Source organism: Salvelinus fontinalis, chromosome 36 (assembly GCF_029448725.1).
Source record: "Salvelinus fontinalis isolate EN_2023a chromosome 36, ASM2944872v1, whole genome shotgun sequence".
Taxonomy (NCBI): Eukaryota; Metazoa; Chordata; class Actinopteri; order Salmoniformes; family Salmonidae; genus Salvelinus; species Salvelinus fontinalis.
The window spans coordinates 23,089,568-23,109,932 of NC_074700.1; the positions used below are offsets into that span (position 1 = coordinate 23,089,568).

The 20,365-nt window shown below is 44.1% G+C and overlaps 1 protein-coding gene across 1 annotated transcript in view; it reads right to left on the reverse strand.

Moving 5' to 3' along the window:
• Window positions 1–20,365, reverse strand: part of LOC129835645 (IgGFc-binding protein-like) — a 119,196-nt gene that overhangs the window by 17,871 nt on the left and 80,960 nt on the right. The window contains exons 90-107 of the mRNA XM_055901366.1: window positions 15,927–16,043; window positions 15,155–15,279; window positions 14,344–14,489; window positions 13,805–13,948; window positions 12,320–12,427; window positions 11,032–11,201; window positions 9,600–9,802; window positions 9,175–9,316; window positions 8,554–8,801; window positions 8,110–8,287; window positions 7,823–7,931; window positions 7,469–7,563; window positions 5,391–5,567; window positions 4,694–4,896; window positions 4,311–4,455; window positions 4,026–4,123; window positions 3,723–3,866; window positions 1,072–1,236 (exon numbers count right to left, since the gene is read on the reverse strand). Coding sequence (XP_055757341.1) covers window positions 1,072–1,236; window positions 3,723–3,866; window positions 4,026–4,123; window positions 4,311–4,455; window positions 4,694–4,896; window positions 5,391–5,567; window positions 7,469–7,563; window positions 7,823–7,931; window positions 8,110–8,287; window positions 8,554–8,801; window positions 9,175–9,316; window positions 9,600–9,802; window positions 11,032–11,201; window positions 12,320–12,427; window positions 13,805–13,948; window positions 14,344–14,489; window positions 15,155–15,279; window positions 15,927–16,043 — 2,717 coding nt within the window. The remainder of the gene's footprint in view (window positions 1–1,071; window positions 1,237–3,722; window positions 3,867–4,025; window positions 4,124–4,310; window positions 4,456–4,693; window positions 4,897–5,390; window positions 5,568–7,468; window positions 7,564–7,822; window positions 7,932–8,109; window positions 8,288–8,553; window positions 8,802–9,174; window positions 9,317–9,599; window positions 9,803–11,031; window positions 11,202–12,319; window positions 12,428–13,804; window positions 13,949–14,343; window positions 14,490–15,154; window positions 15,280–15,926; window positions 16,044–20,365) is intronic.

Genomic DNA, 20,365 nt, shown 5'->3' on the forward strand with positions numbered 1-20,365 from the left:
CACACACACACACACACACACACACACACACACACACACACACACACACACACACACACACTACACTGATACTCCAACACACACACTACACTGACACTCCAACACACACACTCCAACACACACACACACACACACACACACACACACACACACACACACACACACACACACACACACACACACACACACACACACACACACTGATACTCCAACACACACACTACACTGACACTCCAACGCACACACTCCAACACACACACACACACACACACACACACACACACACACACACACACACACACACACACACACACACACACACACACACACACACACACACACACACACACTCCAACACACACGCACGCACGCACGCACGCACGCACGCACACACACACACACACACACACACACACACACACACACACACACACACACACACACACACACACACACACACAGACTGACACTCCAACACACACACACACACACACTACACTGACACTCCAACACACACACACACACACACACACACACACACACACACACACACACACACACACACACACACACACACACACACACACACACACACACACACACACACACACACACACACACACACACACACACACACACACACACTCACATTCCTTCACACTCTTCACATATGCTGCTGCTACTCTGTTTATTATCTAGACATGGTCTCTTCACCCCTATCTACATGTACATATTACCTCAATTACCTTGACTGAAACGTACCCCTGCACATTGACTCTGTACCGCTACCCATAGCCTCGTTATTGTTATTTTATTGTGTTACTATTTTACTTTGTTTATTTAGCACATTACTTACTTTTTTTAAACTCTGCATTGTTGGTGCAGCTCGTAATAAGCATTTCACTGTATCATTTTGATCTGAAGATGTGCATATTTTGTGATGTTCATATTTTGAGACTGCAAAATACATGTTTGTGTGAAAGAAGCTTTATTTGACCATCATTATTAGTAATATTATGTGTACCATCATCATACAGTAACATTCTAATAGTTGGGTCCAGTTGGATGTACCTTGTTGAAGTATTCTCCAGGGACGGTGATCTCCAGGTGATGGACTCCATCAAACTTCACCTTCAGTCCAAAGTTAGTGTCCAGTAGAATGTAGACACCACTACTCAATACCCTGGCCCCGGCCACATCGATGGACAGAGGAGTGCGCACCCTGTGCCCGTTCAACTGGAGAGGAGAGAGAGGGGAGGGAGAAAGGTAGAGGGGGGACGGAGACATAGAGGGGTGGGGGAGTGAAGGGAGAAGGAGGTTATTAGTGGTGATCAATAATAAATTATAAGGCTTCTGGGTTATTGTTTATCAAACTAGGCCATGGACGGTACAAGGGAGGGGCTTGCCGGTGCTGAAGTCCTCACTAGAATAGGTAACCTCCATTTGCACCCCCTAGAAACAATATTTTAGTACAGGCAAACCCCCTTGCCTCCCCTTTCTCCTCTGTCTCCCTTGTCTCCCGTCTTCACTGTCTACCCCATCTCCTGTCTCCCCCGCCTCCCCTGTCTCCCCTGCCTCCCCTGTCTCCCCCGCCTCCCCTGTCTCCCCTGCCTTCCCTGTCTCCCCCGCCTCCCCTGTCTCCCCTGTCTTCTTGTCTCCCATCTCCACTGCCTCCTCCGTCTCCCCCGACTCCACTGTCTCCCCTTTCTCCCCTGTCTCCCTTGCCTCCCCTGTCTTCCCTGTCTCCTCTGTCTCCCCTGTCTCCCCTGTCTCCCTTGCCTCCCCTGTCTCCCCCGCCTCCCCTGTCTCCCCTGTCTTCTTGTCTCCCATCTCCACTGCCTCCTCCGTCTCCCCCGACTCCACTGTCTCCCCTGTCTCCCCTGTCTCCCTTGCCTCCCCTGTCTTCCCTGTCTCCCCTGCCTCCCCTGTCTCCCCTGTCTCCTCTGCCTCCCCTGTCTTCCCTGTCTTCCCTGTCTCCCCTGTCTCCATTGCCTCCCCTGTCTTCCCTGTCTCCCCCGCCTCCCCTGTCTCCCCTGCCTCCCCTGTCTCCCCCGCCTCCCCTGTCTCCCCTGTCTTCTGGTCTCCCATCTCCACTGCCTCCTCCGTCTCCCCCGACTCCACTGTCTCCCCTTTCTCCCCTGTCTCCCTTGCCTCCCCTGTCTCCCCTGTCTCCCTTGCCTCCCCTGTCTTCCCTGTCTCCCATGTCTCCCCTGTCTCCCCTGCCTCCCCTGTCTTCCCTGTCTCCCCTGCCTCCCCTGTCTCCCCTGTCTCCCTTGTCTTCCCTGTCTCCCCTGTCACCCCTGTCTCCCCTGTCTCCTCTGTCTCCCCTGTCTCCCCTGTCTTCCCTGTCTCCCCTGTCTCCCCTGTCTTCTCTGTCTCCCCTGTCTCCCCTGTCTCCTCTGTCTTCCCTGTCTCCCCTGTCTCCTCTGTCACCCCTGTCTCCTCTGTCACCCCTGTCTCCTCTGTCTCCCCTGTCTCCTCTGTCACCCCTGTCTCCCCTGTCTTCCCTGTCTCCTCTGTCTCCTCTGTCTCCTCTGTCACCCCTGTCACCCCTGTCTCCTCTGTCACCCCTGTCTTCTCTGTCTCCCCTGTCTCCCCTGTCTCCTCTGTCTCCTCTGTCTTCTCTGTCTCCCCTGTCTCCTCTGTCTCCTCTGTCTTCTCTGTCTTCCCTGTCTCCCCTGTCTCCCCTGTCTCCCCTGTCTTCCCTGTCTCCCCTGTCTTCTCTGTCTCCCCTGTCTCCCCTGTCTTCTCTGTCTTCCCTGTCTCCCCTGTCTCCTCTGTCTCCTCTGTCTTCTCTGTCTCCCCTGTCTCCTCTGTCTCCTCTGTCTTCTCTGTCTCCCCTGTCTCCTCTGTCTCCCATGTCTCCTCTGTCTTCTCTGTCTTCTCTGTCTCCCCTGTCTCCTCTGTCTCCCCTGTCTCCCCTGTCTCCCCTGTCTCCCCTGTCTTCTCTGTCTCCCCTGTCTCCCCTGTCTTCTCTGTCTCCCCTGTCTCCTCTGTCTTCTCTGTCTCCCCTGTCTCCTCTGTCTCCCCTGTCTCCCCTGTCTTCCCTGTCTTCCCTGTCTCCTCTGTCTTCTCTGTCTCCCCTGTCTCCCCTGTCTCCTCTGTCTCCTCTGTCTCCTCTGTCTCCTCTGTCTTCTCTGTCTCCCCTGTCTCCTCTGTCACCCCTGTCTCCCGTGTCTCCTCTGTCTCCCCTGTCACCCCTGTCTTCCCTGTCTCCTCTGTCTCCCGTATCACCCCTGTCACCCCTGTCTTCTCTGTCTCCTCTGTCTCCTCTGTCTCCTCTGTCTCCCCTGTCTCCTCTGTCTCCTCTGTCTCCTCTGTCTCCCCTGTCTCCTCTGTCACCCCTGTCTCCTCTGTCACCCCTGTCTCCTCTGTCACCCCTGTCTCCTCTGTCACCCCTGTCTCCTCTGTCACCCCTGTCTCCTCTGTCTCCTCTGTCTCCCCTGTCTCCTCTGTCACCCCTGTCTCCCGTGTCTCCTCTGTCTCCCCTGTCTCCACTGTCTCCACTGTCTCCACTGTGTCCCCTGTCAGCTTCATAGAGAGGATAGTGATTGTTGACGATGAATAATGACCAATAATTACCATAACGGTGACTCTACTATCTGACTGAAACAATTTGACAAAGCACAGAACTGCTGTACTTTTTTGGGAAATCTGATTCACAGCTAACAGTAATATATACTCCCAAGGACTCCCTCCCTCCTTCAATCGCTCCATCTCACCAGAACTCTGCGGCTCTTCTGTAACGTGACGTTGGCGTTGGGAAGGTAGACTGTAACAGAATGCACGTAAGACGCCTCTGGTTGGCCGCGCTCCTCATTCTTCGCCACGATGGTGAACGGAGTTACCTTGGTGGAGTTACACACCTGACACACAGAGAGGGGGAGATGGAGGGAGAGGTCGGTTACACAGAGGGAGCGTGGGAGAGAGATGGGGAGGGAGGGATGGATGGAGGGAGAGAGAGACAGAGAGATGGGGATGGAGGGAGATGTTAACGGGAGGGAGGAGAGGATGGCAGTACTCACCTCTACCAGGGTGTAGGTACAGGTACCCATAAAGGTGAGCATGACAGCGTCAAAGGTGTAGTAGTGAGGATCTCCAGACACATGACACACACCCAAACCTATAGAAAGGACAGAGATAGTGAAGTCACAGTGTTGCTGCGTTTGATGGGCTAAAAACTATCAATGTCATTTTTGTTGTCCCTGTAACAGTTTTGAAATATAGAACAAAGACAACTGAGCCTGATAATGAAATTGTGACATGATATTTGAAGGATGTTAAATGTTTACAGTGGGTGTGGTATTTACCTGTTGAGACACATCCCAGCTCTCCCTCCAACACCTTACATTCCTGGGCGGGGCTACACTGCCACGGCTCACAGGTCATGTTGTTGCCAGGGTTACACCTACAACGCTCCGAACAGTCCAGCTCAGTGAACCAACTGTCTCCCACCTAGGACACGCACAGACATACAAATCTGCCACAGCAATACGAGCTAGCCTTAAACATAGTCTACCAAATGTAGAGTGCTAAAAGCTGAGCTGTGCTTTTGCAAACAGAGACTCAAACTAAAACTATTTCAAACGGTTTATGAGATGACTTGAACTCTAGCTAATGTTATTCCCACGAGTTCCAGGCATCGTATTGACTTCTGTGAAAGCAACGATAAAACGGTGACTCTCTTGCTTACCGGTCTATAGTTGTTATCCTCGTCGGTGCAGCCACACTGGCTGGGTGGGACACACTTGTCTCCGCTGAGTAGCAGTCCGAGGTCACACACACACCCCTCTACACAGGGCTGGTTACAGGTGGAGTTGAAAGTAGGGTTCTGACAGCTGGAGGGACAGGCGCTACCACAGGGCTCGTAGTGGCTACCTGGGAGACACTTCAGAGCTGGGGGAGAGATGGAGGACATGTTGGTTCATCTCAATAAAGGGGGGGCAGTAACATACAGATACAGTAACGTACAGATACAGTAATATAGAATTACAGTAACATACAGATACAGTAACATACAGATACAGTAACATAGAGTTACAGTAACATACAGATACAGTAATACAGAGATACAGTAACATACAGACACAGTAACATACAGATACAGTAATATAGAGATACAGATACAGTAACATACAGATACAGTAACATACAGATACAGTATGTTACAGTATATTGACAGGTTTCTTAGTAGATGCCTAGTTTTTTACATAGAGCAGACACCGGTGTGTTACAACAGAAGGTAAAGTTGTAAAGATTGTTTCTTGGTGTGACTTACGGCAGGTGTGTGTGTGTGTGTGTGTGTTTGTGTGTGTGTGTGTGTGTGTGTGTGTGTGTGTGTGTGTGTGTGTGTGTGTGTGTGTGTGTGTGTGTGTGTGTGTGAGACTTACGACAGAAGGTGTTGTTCCTCCATGCGATGGGTGCTCCAGCCAAGGCACACAGGTCAGCGTAGCTCTCTATAGCCTGGCACAGAGCCACCGTCTCCCCTCCTGTAGCACACTGGTCATACACACAGTTCTCCTGGTAGATGTTGGGGGGAACCATCGCGTGGCACGGCTTGAAGATACCTGGGACAACCACGGAGAATGATTGGTGATAAATGGTTTTAGTGAAGGGGGAGACTGAAATATACATTACAAGTTGTGTGTAGTATATTTTATGTAACCGTTTTGGTTAAAGAAATTATGTTTGTCCATAGGATTTTCTTTCAAATCCCAGTCTAGACAGTGTGTTCATACTGTGCATTCGGAGTATTCAGACCCCTTGACTTTTTCCACATTTTGTTACGTTACAGCCTTATTCTAAAATATATTAAATAAACAATTTCCTAATTTATCTAAACACAAAACCCCATAATGACAAAGCAAAAATAGTTTTTTAGAAATTGTTGTCCATTTATTTAAAAAACTAACAGAAATACCTTATTTAAAGAAGTATTCAGACCCTTTGCTATGAGACCTGAAATTGAGCTCAGGTGCATCCTGTTTCCATTGATCATCCTTGAGATGTTTCCTCAACTTGTATGGATTCCACTTGTGGTAAATTAACGTGATTGGACATGATTTGGAAAGGAACACACCTGTCCATTTAAGGTCCCACAGTTGACAGTGCATGTCAGAGCAAAAACCAAGCCATGAGGTCGAAGGAATTGTCTGCAGAGCTCCGTGACAGAATTGGGTCGAGGCACAGATCTGGGGAAGGGTACCAAAAAATGTCTGCAGCATTGAAGGACCCCAAGAACACAGTGGCCTCCTCATCTTTAAATGGAAGAAGTTTGGAACCACCAAGACACTTCCTTGAGCTGGCCGCCCAGCCAAACTGAGCAATCGGGGTGAAGGACCTTGGTCAGTGAGGTGAGTAAGAGCCTGATGGTCACTCTGACAGAGCTCTAGAGTTCCTCTGGAGATAGGAGAACTTTCCAGAGGGACTTTTTCTGCAGCCCTCCACCAATCAGGCCTTTATGGTAGAGTGGCCAGACTGAAGCCACTCCTCAGTAAAAGACACATGACAGCATGCTTGGAGCTTGCCAAAGGGCACCTAAAGGACTCTCAGACCATGAGAAACAAGATTCTCTGGTCAGATGAAACCAAGATTGAAGTCTTTTTGGCCTTAATGCCAAGCATCACATCTGGAGGAAACCTGGCACCATCCCTACGGTGGCATGGTGGTGGCAGCATCATGATGTGGGGATGTTTTCCAGCGACAGGTACTGGGAGACTAGTCAGGATCGAAGGAAAGATGAACGGAGCAAAGTACAGAGAGATCCTTGATGAAAACCTGCTCCAGAGTGCTCAGGTCCTCAGACCGGGGCGAAGGTTCACCTTCCAACAGGACAACGACCCTAAGCACACAACCAAGACAATGCAGGACTGGCTTCGGGAAAAGTCTCTGAATGTCCTTGAGTGGCCCAGCCAGAGCATGGACTTGAACCCGATAAAACATGTCTGGAGAGACCTCAAAATAGCTGTGCAGCGACGCTCCCCTTCCAACCTGACAGAGCTTGAGAGGATCTGCAGAGAACAATCGGAGAAACTCCCTAAATACACGTGTGCCAAGCTTGTAGCGTCATACCCAAGAAGACTCAAGGCTGTAATCGCTGCCAAAGGTGCTTGAACAAAGTACTGAGTAAACGGTCTGAATACTTATGTAAATGTGATATTTCAGTTTTTTATTTGTAATACATTTGTAAAAATGTCTAAACACCTGTTTTTTTATTCATCATTATGGGGTACTTTGTGTAGATTGATGAGGGGGGGAAAACGATTTAATAAATTTTAGAATAAGGCTGTAACGCAACAAAATGTGGAAAAAGTCAAGGGGTCTGAATACTTTCCGAATGCACTGTATGTGTGTGTGTCTTTGTCTGTGTGTGTGAGTATGTGTGTGTGTGTGTGTGTGTGTGTGTGTGTGTGTGTGTGTGTGTGTGTGTGTGTGTGTGTGTGTGTGTGTGTGTGTGTGTGTGTCTCACCGTTAGGGTCACTGATCATCCCACAGCTGACAGGTTTCACAGCCTCTGCCTCCACCTTGGGATCACACTCCTCCTCTCCTCCACCGTGGGTACAGCTGACAGGGACAGAGGGATGGAGGGATTAAAGAAAGGGATGAACGTCAAAGACGTCACTGTCGAGGAGTGAAATTAAATCTCCATGGAGACAGACCTGTAGTAGGTCATGTTTGATACAAAACAGTGGAATCTTGGATGAATGTAAAAGTCTGGCTCTGGTATCCGAGGTCAGACTATAGTACTTCCTGAAAAATACAGGATAAATAAAACCATTCAATTCATGAATGTTAAAGAAACGGAAACAGGTGTGAGACTCACTCAGGGCGGTCGTCGGGGACCTGCCAGCTCTCTCCCAGTTCGTTGGTGTTGACGGCTGGTTTACCATCTGGCTTGATGTTGTCGTCACCAGGTTGGTCATTGAAGTTTCCTATTAGATAGACAATCACCAAATAATTACAGAATCCCTATCTAGTCAATTAGGATGTTTTGTATCATTATTTCCTCATCCCAAGGGCTTGTATGGTGTACTACTGCAGGTTTCCCTGTCTGTCAATCAGGTTTCCCTGTCTGTCAATATTGATTATCTGTTGATGAACCCTTCTTACCACAAAGTCCACAGAGCAGTCCGTTGTAGAAGGAGGGCAGAGTGACGTCAGCGTGGTGGTTACCATCGAACCTCACCCGCAGGCCAAAGGTCGTCTCCAACACAACAAACTTCCCGCTCAAGTAGATCTTCACCCCATTGGTCAGAGTCACGGGAGGGGTCACCAGGGTACCGTTGACCTGGGAGAGGGGCAGAGAGCAACCAGTTTGATTAAACGTCTTGACGCTAAAAACTGACGATACAGTGCAGCGTTGAATATTATTTTTGATATATTTAGGTTTTCTTTACCACCTTCCATCTTCTACACTGCGAAGCCTTTTTCTAACACTTTGGCAGCATAATCCATATATAAATAAATAATAATATAAATAAACTAAAATGTGGGAAATTTAAAATTTGTGATGAAGTCAAACTGTAGCGCTAATCTACCCATAATCCTCCTCACCTGTATTTTGCGTCCCTTTCCCAAGATGACGGTCATCCCGTAGACCTTGACCATGACGGCTCGGACGTACGACACCTTCTTGTTGCTGCCTCGGTGCTCGTTCTGGGTGTCGACAGTGAAGTACGGCAAGCCGGAGGACTCATTGCACGGCTTGGTGAGAGTGTAGGAACAGGAACCCATGAAGTTATGCACCTTTTTATCGAAAGAGGTGTAGTGAGGGTCGCCCTGTACAGTGCAGATACCTGTTTCTGTGGGAAGAGGAAGGAGAGATGGAGGGTAAAGTTTAGTTACAGTTTATTGTATTGAATTCATTTATGGTTGTGATGTTGTTAAATTTGTTGTAATTCATGTGTGTTGCAATTGATGTGTGTTGTAATTAATGCGTGTTGTAATTCATGCGCGTTGTAATTGATGTGTGTTGTAATTGATGCGTGTTGTAATTCATGTGTGTTGTAATTGATGCGTGTTGTAATTCATGTGTGTTGTAATTGATGTGTGTTGTAATTGATGTGTGTTGTAATTGATGTGTGTTGTAATTGATGTGTGTTGTAATTGATGCGTGTTGTAATTGATGCGTGTTGTATTTCATATAGTGTTGTAATTCATATAACTGTATAGTACCCAGTGGGTAACATCCTAACTCCCCGTCCTGCAGGCCACAGCTCTCTGCCGGGGTACAGGTGGTGTTGTGACACTGTAGCACCCCTCCACCCAGACACACACACTTCTCCTTACAGCCCTCCAGGTACCAGGTGTCCCCCACCTGAAACACACACATCCTGGTGAGTCTACAGTTCAGTAGTACTGTCTTGTATTTTCATTCAGATGATTTAACATGAGTGTACAATGCAACATAGTGACATTTCTACTTGTATTGGGGACTAATGGAGTCATTATGAAAGCTTGATGCTCAATACGAAACATAAAGCCAACGTAAGTATATATTCATTGTTTTATCCTTTATTTAACCAGAGGTCACATTGAGATTTGACATAATTAAACAGTATTAAACATTCACTAAGGTGAAACACAGGAGGGTTACTCACAGGATGGTATTCTCCAGAGGAGTTGACACAGCCACAGTCTTTAACAGGAACACACTTGTCGTCACTGAGGATAAAGCCAAGGTCACACTCACACCCCTCCACACACACCTCGGAGCAGCCAGGGGGGCCGCTGACACCCAGACATGTCTCTGGACAGGAGCTCACACACATGGAGTAAGAACTGTTGGGCGGACAGGCCAGGGCTGTAGAGGTAGAGGAGGGAGAGCAGAAACGGGTCAGTACAGGAAGGTCTTCTGAATCATAAAGCACCTAACAGTTCCAAACATGATCAAGGAATGACTGTAATATTGGGATCGATTCACAAACATATTTGCACGGCAACTGTGGGACTTTGGCCTGTGTGCCAGCCTGAGAAATCACATTCTGCTTCTCCTATGGAAAAGCTCCAGCAGACTCCGAAGGTAGTTTGACGGTGTGACCTGCCAAGTCATTTCCAATCAGTGCAGACGAAGGGGAGGAGACGAGGACAGGATCGTTTTTAAATAAGCACTAGTTTTTAACTTTTGCTGTTGAAAATAAATATTCCAAGTATAAATACAATAATGCACACACACTTAAAGGGGTAATCTGCAGTTGCTACATACATCTTTTGATAAATTAATGATATTTACCCGTTGATTCTTGAAGAATATAACTTATAAATAAATGCCTCATGAGCTTAGTCGTACCCCCATCAGAACCCCAAATATAAACGTGTTTTACGCCAATGTTTGTAAACAAAGAAAATGAAATAAACAACATTATATAGCCTCAAACCATGGTTAAAACTATCATTCAAGCCTTGTATCCATAGCTCTGTCTAGAGACTTGAGAGTGATTACATTTCTCCAACCCCATCCTTCAGCTTTTTACCGAACCAGGCGCGGGGACGCCTCTTTGTTATTGTTTCAACTGCTGATTGCTGCTTTAAGGGTAAAACAAGACGTTTTGAGCAAAATAGTTTTGCAAACTTCTAGAGTTGGCCATTCAAGGAGTAGGTCTACTGGGTCTACTGTGATGTCATCGGCCTCCCCCTTGTTTGAGGAACAATAGAGGAGGGTTGGAGAACAAAAGAGGAAAGCCCCCCCCCCCCCACTTGTGATGTCATGATTTACCTGGATCACCTATTGAGATGTGCCTTTTATTAAGTAAATAAGGTGTCAAATGAGGTGAAAGGAGACTGGAGTGCATCTTTAAGCAACTGAGACAGAGCCTCAGAGTGCATTGGATCTCAGTGGTCTGTGTCTCTGTCTATGGTGTCTACAGTTTGAGACAGAAATCATCAGAAGTCTGGCTCTCTCCAGGGGTGGACCTTGACTTCTGAACCTCCCTGACTCACTCCCATTCAAAACAAAAAATTGTTCTCGCTACTGAACACAACCCTGGTCTATGGTGTGACTAAATGTCTGTGATGTCTATATATGAGACTCACGGCAGAAATCTGGCTCCCTCCAGGGGTGGACCTTGATCCCTGCGCTCAGGCAGGCGTCGGTATACACCTGGAGCTGGTCACACAGCATCTGCTGTTGGCCCACGAAGCGACACATGTCATACACGCAGCTCTGGAAGAAAGGACTAGGGTCCACCAACGCTATGCACTCCCTGTTCGGGGCGGAGGGGATAGAATGCAGAGAAAGTAAGGGAATGAGTGAAATGTGTGACAAGACGGGGATTTGAGAAAGAAAGATAGAAAGAAACAAAGAAAAGAGAGTGAAGGAGAGGGAGAATAAGAGAGAAAAGTAAATACACCGAGTCATATGAGCTGCTCTCCAAAATGCTGTATATCCATTCAGAAATGTTGGTGAATTAGCTTTTATTGTTTTAAAGGAATTTTTTCACTATCTAATCATGGCATGGGGTTGTTCAATGACAGACATGAATTTGATTGAAATCTATCACTTGATGGTTTAATTTCAGAGACAAATAATCATGTTTTCTTGCAAAATACCATACATCCGCCTCACTCTGAGAGAAATAAGTAATACTGCAAGGTTTTCCACAGCCAAATAACTACATTTTATATAAAGAGCTGTACAAATGATATATTTGTTACCACAATATTAAAAAAGAGTACAATAATTATAATTCAATATAGTAACATGAGATATGTATGTAGACCATTTACATTTGACATTTGAATGATTTAGCAGATGCACCTATCCAGAGTGACTTATCGTAAGTGCCTTCATATCCAGATAGCTATGTGAGATAACCACATATCACAGTCAAATATACAGGATACGAGCATTACATTCCAGCTAAACAATGGATATGTAGCGTTTTGCAAAAAAACACATTTTCATATACATCTAAAATCTATTAATTAAACATCTGAGAACAGTAATATTTTACACACACATGAAGGTACCCATAAGCAGTCATTTCTGATGATAGTGAAAGATTTGTGAAAATGTATAATTTCACATATATAGTCCAAAACTTTTAATTAAATTCATTAAATCTGTACTATTTTCAAATAAGCATTCCTTTCTGATGAAAAAATACAAATGTGAAAAGTTGGTGGATATAGCGTTTTGGACATAAACTCTTCTTATACAACCTTAAATCACTTTCTCTATACATACTATATGGGGTGAGTACTGAGTTAATATTCTGTATGAATGAATGTTCGTGTTAAATCGTCAGTTAATCCCTTATGGGATTAATTGACACATAAACAAACATTACAATAATTCAGAGTTGTTAGTGTTCTTGCTCACCTGAAGGGTCCTTTGGTGTCGGTTATTTTCCCACAGTTCTCAGGTTTGGAAACTTCTGCCTCCAGTGAGGGATCACAGTGTGGATCTGGGTTGGTGTCGGGTTTGCATCTGTGGAAACAACATTTTAATAAAAAAAAAAAAAATGGAAAGACAATTCCATTTTATAATATAATGCACAATACACTTATTACCCCTTAAAGTGTACACACAGTTCCAAAAATGTTGCATATTACAAGTGTACACTCAGTTCCCAAACTATTGATATTACAAGTGTACACTAAGTTCTCAAACTATTGATATTACAAGTGTACACTAAGTTCCCAAACTATTGATATTACAAGTGTACACTCAGTTCCCAAACTATTGATATTACAAGTGTACACTAAGTTCCCAAACTATTGATATTACAAGTGTACACTAAGTTCTCAAACTATTGATATTACAAGTGTACACTCAGTTCTCAAACTATTGATATTACAAGTGTACACTAAGTTCCCAAACTATTGATATTACAAGTGTACACTAAGTTCCCAAACTATTGATATTACAAGTGTACACTCAGTTCTCAAACTATTGATATTACAAGTGTACACTAAGTTCCCAAACTATTGATATTACAAGTGTACACTAAGTTCCCAAACTATTGATATTACAAGTGTACACTTAGTTCCCAAACTATTGATATTACAAGTGTACACTAAGTTCCCAAACTATTGCATATTACAAGTGTACACTAAGTTCCCAAACTATTGATATTACAAGTGTACACTAAGTTCCCAAACTATTGATATTACAAGTGTACACTAAGTTCCCAAACTATTGATATTACAAGTGTACACTAAGTTCCCAAACTATTGATATTACAAGTGTACACTAAGTTCCCAAACTATTGATATTACAAGTGTACACTAAGTTCCCAAACTATTGATATTACAAGTGTACACTCAGTTCCCAAACTATTGATATTACAAGTGTACACTAAGTTCCCAAACTATTGATATTACAAGTGTACACTAAGTTCCCAAACTATTGATATTACAAGTGTACACTAAGTTCCCAAACTATTGATATTACAAGTGTACACTCAGTTCCCAAACTATTGATATTACAAGTGTACACTTAGTTCCCAAACTATTGATATTACAAGTGTACACTCAGTTCCCAAACTATTGATATTACAAGTGTACACTTAGTTCCCAAACTATTGATATTACAAGTGTACACTCAGTTCCCAAACTATTGTTATTACAAGTGTGCACTCAGTTCGCAAACTATTGATATTACAAGTGTACACTCAGTTCCCAAACTATTGATATTACAAGTGTACACTCAGTTCCCAAACTATTTCAGTTCCCAAAATATTGCAAGTGTACACTCAGTCTCAAGTGTGTACTTAAGTTCTACTACATACATTAAGGGGCAGAAATATTCCCGACTTCATCAGTCAATATTCCCAAAGAAAGTTCCCTCATAATTCCCACTCACGTGACATCCTCATCTTCCTCGGTCTTCCAGCTGTTTCCAAAGTCCTTGGAGCTGGTGACCTGGGATCCATCCGGCTTGGTGAAGTCGTTGTTAGGGTTACCGTCGTAGTCGCCGCACAGACCACACATCTGGTCAGAGTAGGAGCTGTATTGACCAAGACACACGACACAGTAGATTAGATACACAGCACAGTGGATTAGTTCAAAGGTCAAGATACAAAGACATAAAACCAGTGGATTACTAAAGAGATCATACTACAAAGATCATAATACCAAGATACACAACAACCAGCAGATTACTACAAAGATCATAATAGTTATTAGAACAGAAATGGTTCTAAATTCTATATGAATAATATCAAATCATAAGTCATGATGATAAATCATTTGCAATAGTATTGATACATTTATCACATAGATATGGCACAAAAGTAGTACACTATAAAGGGAATAGGGCGTAATTTGGTTGAGATCGGCCTTGTGGAAAAAGGAAGACACTAGATTCTAATTCCTGTGTCCACTTCTTGTGTCTGTGCGTACCTGGGCACTGAGATCTGGGCGTAGTGGTTTCCGTCCCAGCGCACCTTGAGGCCGAACGGAGTCTGCAGCGTGACGTACTGACCCGCCAGCGATAGAGAGATGAGCGGAGAGGGGGAGTGAGGGAGGGACACTCGCTTTCCATTCACCTGTCGAGAGAGAGAGAGAGAGGGAGAGAGAGAGAGAGAGAGAGAGAGAGTTAGTGAGTTAGCTACACAGACAGAGGATTTTGATGCTTGAGATCTGTTAAGACAGACATAATTCTAGGAAAGAAAAAGTAGAGGTGAAGATGAGGTTTTACTGAAAGACAGATTTACGGAGGGAGGGAGGGAGGGAGAGAATAGATAAAAAGAGACAATGAAAGAGAGAGAAAGAGAGATAAAAGGTGTATTACGAAGGGGAAAAGGCTTTGGGTGAATCATCATGGTGTAATATCGCTGATCCTTAGCTTAAGGGAGAGATGGAGAACAAGAAAGAGATAAGAGTGATACCACCACATCTGTGACGTGGAATGTGAATGTCATTGACATGTATTTCGAAAGTGTTATTTCAGTTAATAACATAGCATTATGACACTTACACAGTTATTACATGTATAAAATTACATGCTAATTCTATGCTGTGTAAGTGTCATAATTCTATGTTATTAACTGTTTAATAAGATGTATTCATTCTGGGGAGTTTTTCCTAGTCAGTGCTTCTGCTTTAACGTGCTATTTGGGTTTAGGCTGGGTTAAATACTTTGGGACAACTGCTGATGCATAAAAAGCTGTATAAATACATTGGGTTGACTGATGGATGTATTAACATGTACCAGAGTCTTCCTGCTCTTCATTAGTGTGACAGTGATTCCATCGACAGTGACGTAGAGCTTTTTCAGGTAGGACACTCCAGCCAGACCACGCTCCTCGTTCTTACCCTCCACAGAGAACCACGGACCTAGAACACATACAGCAGAACACAAGTAGAACCACAGGGCTTAGAACACAGCAAGACCTAGAGTTAGAACTACAGAACCAAGAACCCAGAGCCCAGAGTTAGAACTACATAACCCAGAGCCCAGAGTTAGAACTACAGAACCTAGAACTCAGAGTTAGAACTACAGAACCCAGAGTTAGAACTACAGAACCTAGAACCCAGAGCCCAGAGTTAGAACTACAGTACAGAACCCAGAGTAGAACTACATAACCTAGAACCCAGAACCCAGAGTTAGAACTACACAACCCAGAGCGCAGAGTTAGAACTACACAACCCAGAGCGTAGAGTTAGAGCAACAGAACCCAGAGCCCAGAGTTAGAACTACAGAACCTAGAACTCAGAGTTAGATTTACACAACCCAGAGTTAGAACTACAGAACCTAGAACCCAGAGCCCAGAGTTAGAACTACAGAACCAAGAGCCCAGAGTTAGACTTAAAGAACCCAGAGCCCAGAGTTAGAACTACAGAACATAGAACGCAGAGTTAGAACTACAGAGCCCAGAGCCCAAAGTTAGAACTACAGAACCTAGAAACCAGGGTTAAAACTAAAGAACCTAGAACCCAGAGTTAGAACTACATAACCCAGAACCCAGAGTTAGAACTGTTACCTGTGTTGTTCTTGCAGGTCCTGGCCAGGGTGTAGGTGCAGGTCCCCATGAAGCTGTAGAACCTATCATCAAATGTATTGTAGTGTGGGTCTCCAGAGATCACACAGTCCTGGGAACCTGGGGTAGAGGGGACAGAGGTAGATATCATGGACTATAAGCAGGAGATAGAATAACAGTAGCCTGTATTAAAGATGACAGATATTCCAGTCCTGAGAGCCTGGAGAACAGATTTAAGATATGATACGTTATAATAGAAGGAGAACAAAAAGAAGTACAGTAAGTATACAAGCAGATTATCTTGTCATGGCCTGATGAAAAGCAACCAAGATAATAACTTTAGTACAGGCCCTATGTTCCTCCAGCAACCAAGATAATAACTTTAGTACAGGCCCTATGTTCCTCCAGCAACCAAGATAATAACTTTACTACAGGCCCTATGTTCCTCCAGCAACCAAGATAATAACTTTAGTACAGGCCCTATGTTCCTCCAGCAACCAAGATAATAACTTTACTACAGGCCCTATGTTCCTCCAGCAACCAAGATAATAACTTTAGTACAGGCCCTATGTTCCTCCAGGAACCAAGATAATAACTTTAGTACAGGACCTGTGTCTCTCCTGGAACCAAGATAATAACTTTACTACAGGCCCTATGTTCCTCCAGAAACCAAGATAATAACTTTAGTACAGGCCCTATGTTCCTCCAGAAACCAAGATAATAACTTTAGTACAGGACCTGTGTCTCTCCTGGAACCAAGATAATAACTTTAGTACAGGCCCTATGTTCCTCCTGGAACCAAGATAATAACTTTACTACAGGCCCTATGTTCCTCCAGAAACCAAGATAATAACTTTACTACAGGCACTATGTTCCTCCAGCAACCAAGATAATAACTTTAGTACAGGCCCTATGTTCCTCCAGCAACCAAGATAATAACTTTAGTACAGGCCCTGTGTCTCTCCTGGAACCAAGATAATAACTTTAGTACAGGACCTGTGTTCCTCCAGCAACCAAGATAATAACTTTAGTACAGGCCCTATGTTCCTCCAGGAACCAAGATAATAACTTTAGTACAGGCCCTATGTTCCTCCAGCAACCAAGATAATAACTTTAGTACAGGCCCTATGTTCCTCCAGGAACCAAGATAATAACTTTAGTACAGGCCCTATGTTCCTCCAGCAACCAAGATAATAACTTTACTACAGGCCCTATGTTCCTCCTGGAACCAAGATAATAACTTTAGTACAGGCCCTATGTTCCTCCAGCAACCAAGATAATAACTTTAGTACAGGCCCTATGTTCCTCCAGCAACCAAGATAATAACTTTAGTACAGGCCCTATGTTCCTCCAGCAACCAAGATAATAACTTTAGTACAGGCCCTTTGTTCCTCCAGCAACCAAGATAATAACTTTAGTACAGGCCCTATGTTCCTCCAGCAACCAAGATAATAACTTTAGTACAGGCCCTATGTTCCTCCAGAAACCAAGATAATAACTTTAGTACAGGACCTGTGTCTCTCCTGGAACCAAGATAATAACTTTACTACAGGCCCTATGTTCCTCCAGAAACCAAGATAATAACTTTAGTACAGGCCCTATGTTCCTCCAGAAACCAAGATAATAACTTTAGTACAGGACCTGTGTCTCTCCTGGAACCAAGATAATAACTTTAGTACAGGCCCTATGTTCCTCCTGGAACCAAGATAATAACTTTACTACAGGCCCTATGTTCCTCCAGAAACCAAGATAATAACTTTACTACAGGCCCTATGTTCCTCCAGCAACCAAGATAATAACTTTAGTACAGGCCCTATGTTCCTCCAGCAACCAAGATAATAACTTTAGTACAGGCCCTGTGTCTCTCCTGGAACCAAGATAATAACTTTAGTACAGGACCTGTGTTCCTCCAGCAACCAAGATAATAACTTTAGTACAGGCCCTATGTTCCCCCAGGAACCAAGATAATAACTTTAGTACAGGCCCTATGTTCCTCCAGCAACCAAGATAATAACTTTAGTACAGGCCCTATGTTCCTCCAGGAACCAAGATAATAACTTTAGTACAGGCCCTATGTTCCTCCAGCAACCAAGATAATAACTTTACTACAGGCCCTATGTTCCTCCTGGAACCAAGATAATAACTTTACTACAGGCCCTATGTTCCTCCTGGAACCAAGATAATAACTTTACTACAGGCCCTATGTTCCTCCAGAAACCAAGATAATAACTTTAGTACAGGCCCTATGTTCCTCCAGCAACCAAGATAATAACTTTAGTACAGGCCCTATGTTCCTCCAGCAACCAAGATAATAACTTTAGTACAGGCCCTATGTTCCTCCAGCAACCAAGATAATAACTTTAGTACAGGCCCTATGTTCCTCCAGAAACCAAGATAATAACTTTACTACAGGCCCTATGTTCCTCCAGAAACCAAGATAATAACTTTAGTACAGGACCTGTGTCTCTCCTGGAACCAAGATAATAACTTTACTACAGGCCCTATGTTCCTCCAGAAACCAAGATAATAACTTTACTACAGGCACTATGTTCCTCCAGCAACCAAGATAATAACTTTAGTACAGGCCCTATGTTCCTCCAGCAACCAAGATAATAACTTTAGTACAGGCCCTGTGTCTCTCCTGGAACCAAGATAATAACTTTAGTACAGGACCTGTGTTCCTCCAGCAACCAAGATAATAACTTTAGTACAGGCCCTATGTTCCTCCAGGAACCAAGATAATAACTTTAGTACAGGCCCTATGTTCCTCCAGCAACCAAGATAATAACTTTAGTACAGGCCCTATGTTCCTCCAGGAACCAAGATAATAACTTTAGTACAGGCCCTATGTTCCTCCAGCAACCAAGATAATAACTTTACTACAGGCCCTATGTTCCTCCTGGAACCAAGATAATAACTTTAGTACAGGCCCTATGTTCCTCCAGCAACCAAGATAATAACTTTACTACAGGCCCTATGTTCCTCCAGAAACCAAGATAATAACTTTAGTACAGGCCCTATGTTCCTCCAGCAACCAAGATAATAACTTTAGTACAGGCCCTATGTCCCTCCAGCAACCAAGATAATAACTTTAGTACAGGCCCTATGTTCCTCCAGCAACCAAGATAATAACTTTAGTACAGGCCCTATGTTCCTCCAGAAACCAAGATAATAACTTTAGTACAGGACCTGTGTCTCTCCTGGAACCAAGATAATAACTTTACTACAGGCCCTATGTTCCTCCAGAAACCAAGATAATAACTTTAGTACAGGCCCTATGTTCCTCCAGAAACCAAGATAATAACTTTAGTACAGGACCTGTGTCTCTCCTGGAACCAAGATAATAACTTTAGTACAGGCCCTATGTTCCTCCTGGAACCAAGATAATAACTTTACTACAGGCCCTATGTTCCTCCAGAGACCAAGATAATAACTTTACTACAGGCCCTATGTTCCTCCAGCAACCAAGATAATAACTTTAGTACAGGCCCTATGTTCCTCCAGCAACCAAGATAATAACTTTAGTACAGGCCCTGTGTCTCTCCTGGAACCAAGATAATAACTTTAGTACAGGACCTGTGTTCCTCCAGCAACCAAGATAATAACTTTAGTACAGGCCCTATGTTCCTCCAGGAACCAAGATAATAACTTTAGTACAGGCCCTATGTTCCTCCAGCAACCAAGATAATAACTTTAGTACAGGCCCTATGTTCCTCCAGGAACCAAGATAATAACTTTAGTACAGGCCCTATGTTCCTCCAGCAACCAAGATAATAACTTTACTACAGGCCCTATGTTCCTCCTGGAACCAAGATAATAACTTTACTACAGGCCCTATGTTCCTCCTGGAACCAAGATAATAACTTTACTACAGGCCCTATGTTCCTCCAGAAACCAAGATAATAACTTTAGTACAGGCCCTATGTTCCTCCAGCAACCAAGATAATAACTTTAGTACAGGCACTATGTTCCTCCAGCAACCAAGATAATAACTTTAGTACAGGCCCTATGTTCCTCCAGCAACCAAGATAATAACTTTAGTACAGGCCCTATGTTCCTCCAGAAACCAAGATAATAACTTTACTACAGGCCCTATGTTCCTCCAGAAACCAAGATAATAACTTTAGTACAGGACCTGTGTCTCTCCTGGAACCAAGATAATAACTTTACTACAGGCCCTATGTTCCTCCAGAAACCAAGATAATAACTTTAGTACAGGCCCTATGTTCCTCCAGAAACCAAGATAATAACTTTAGTACAGGACCTGTGTCTCTCCTGGAACCAAGATAATAACTTTACTACAGGCCCTATGTTCCTCCAGAAACCAAGATAATAACTTTACTACAGGCCCTATGTTCCTCCAGCAACCAAGATAATAACTTTAGTACAGGCCCTATGTTCCTAAAGCAACCAAGATAATAACTTTAGTACAGGCCCGATGT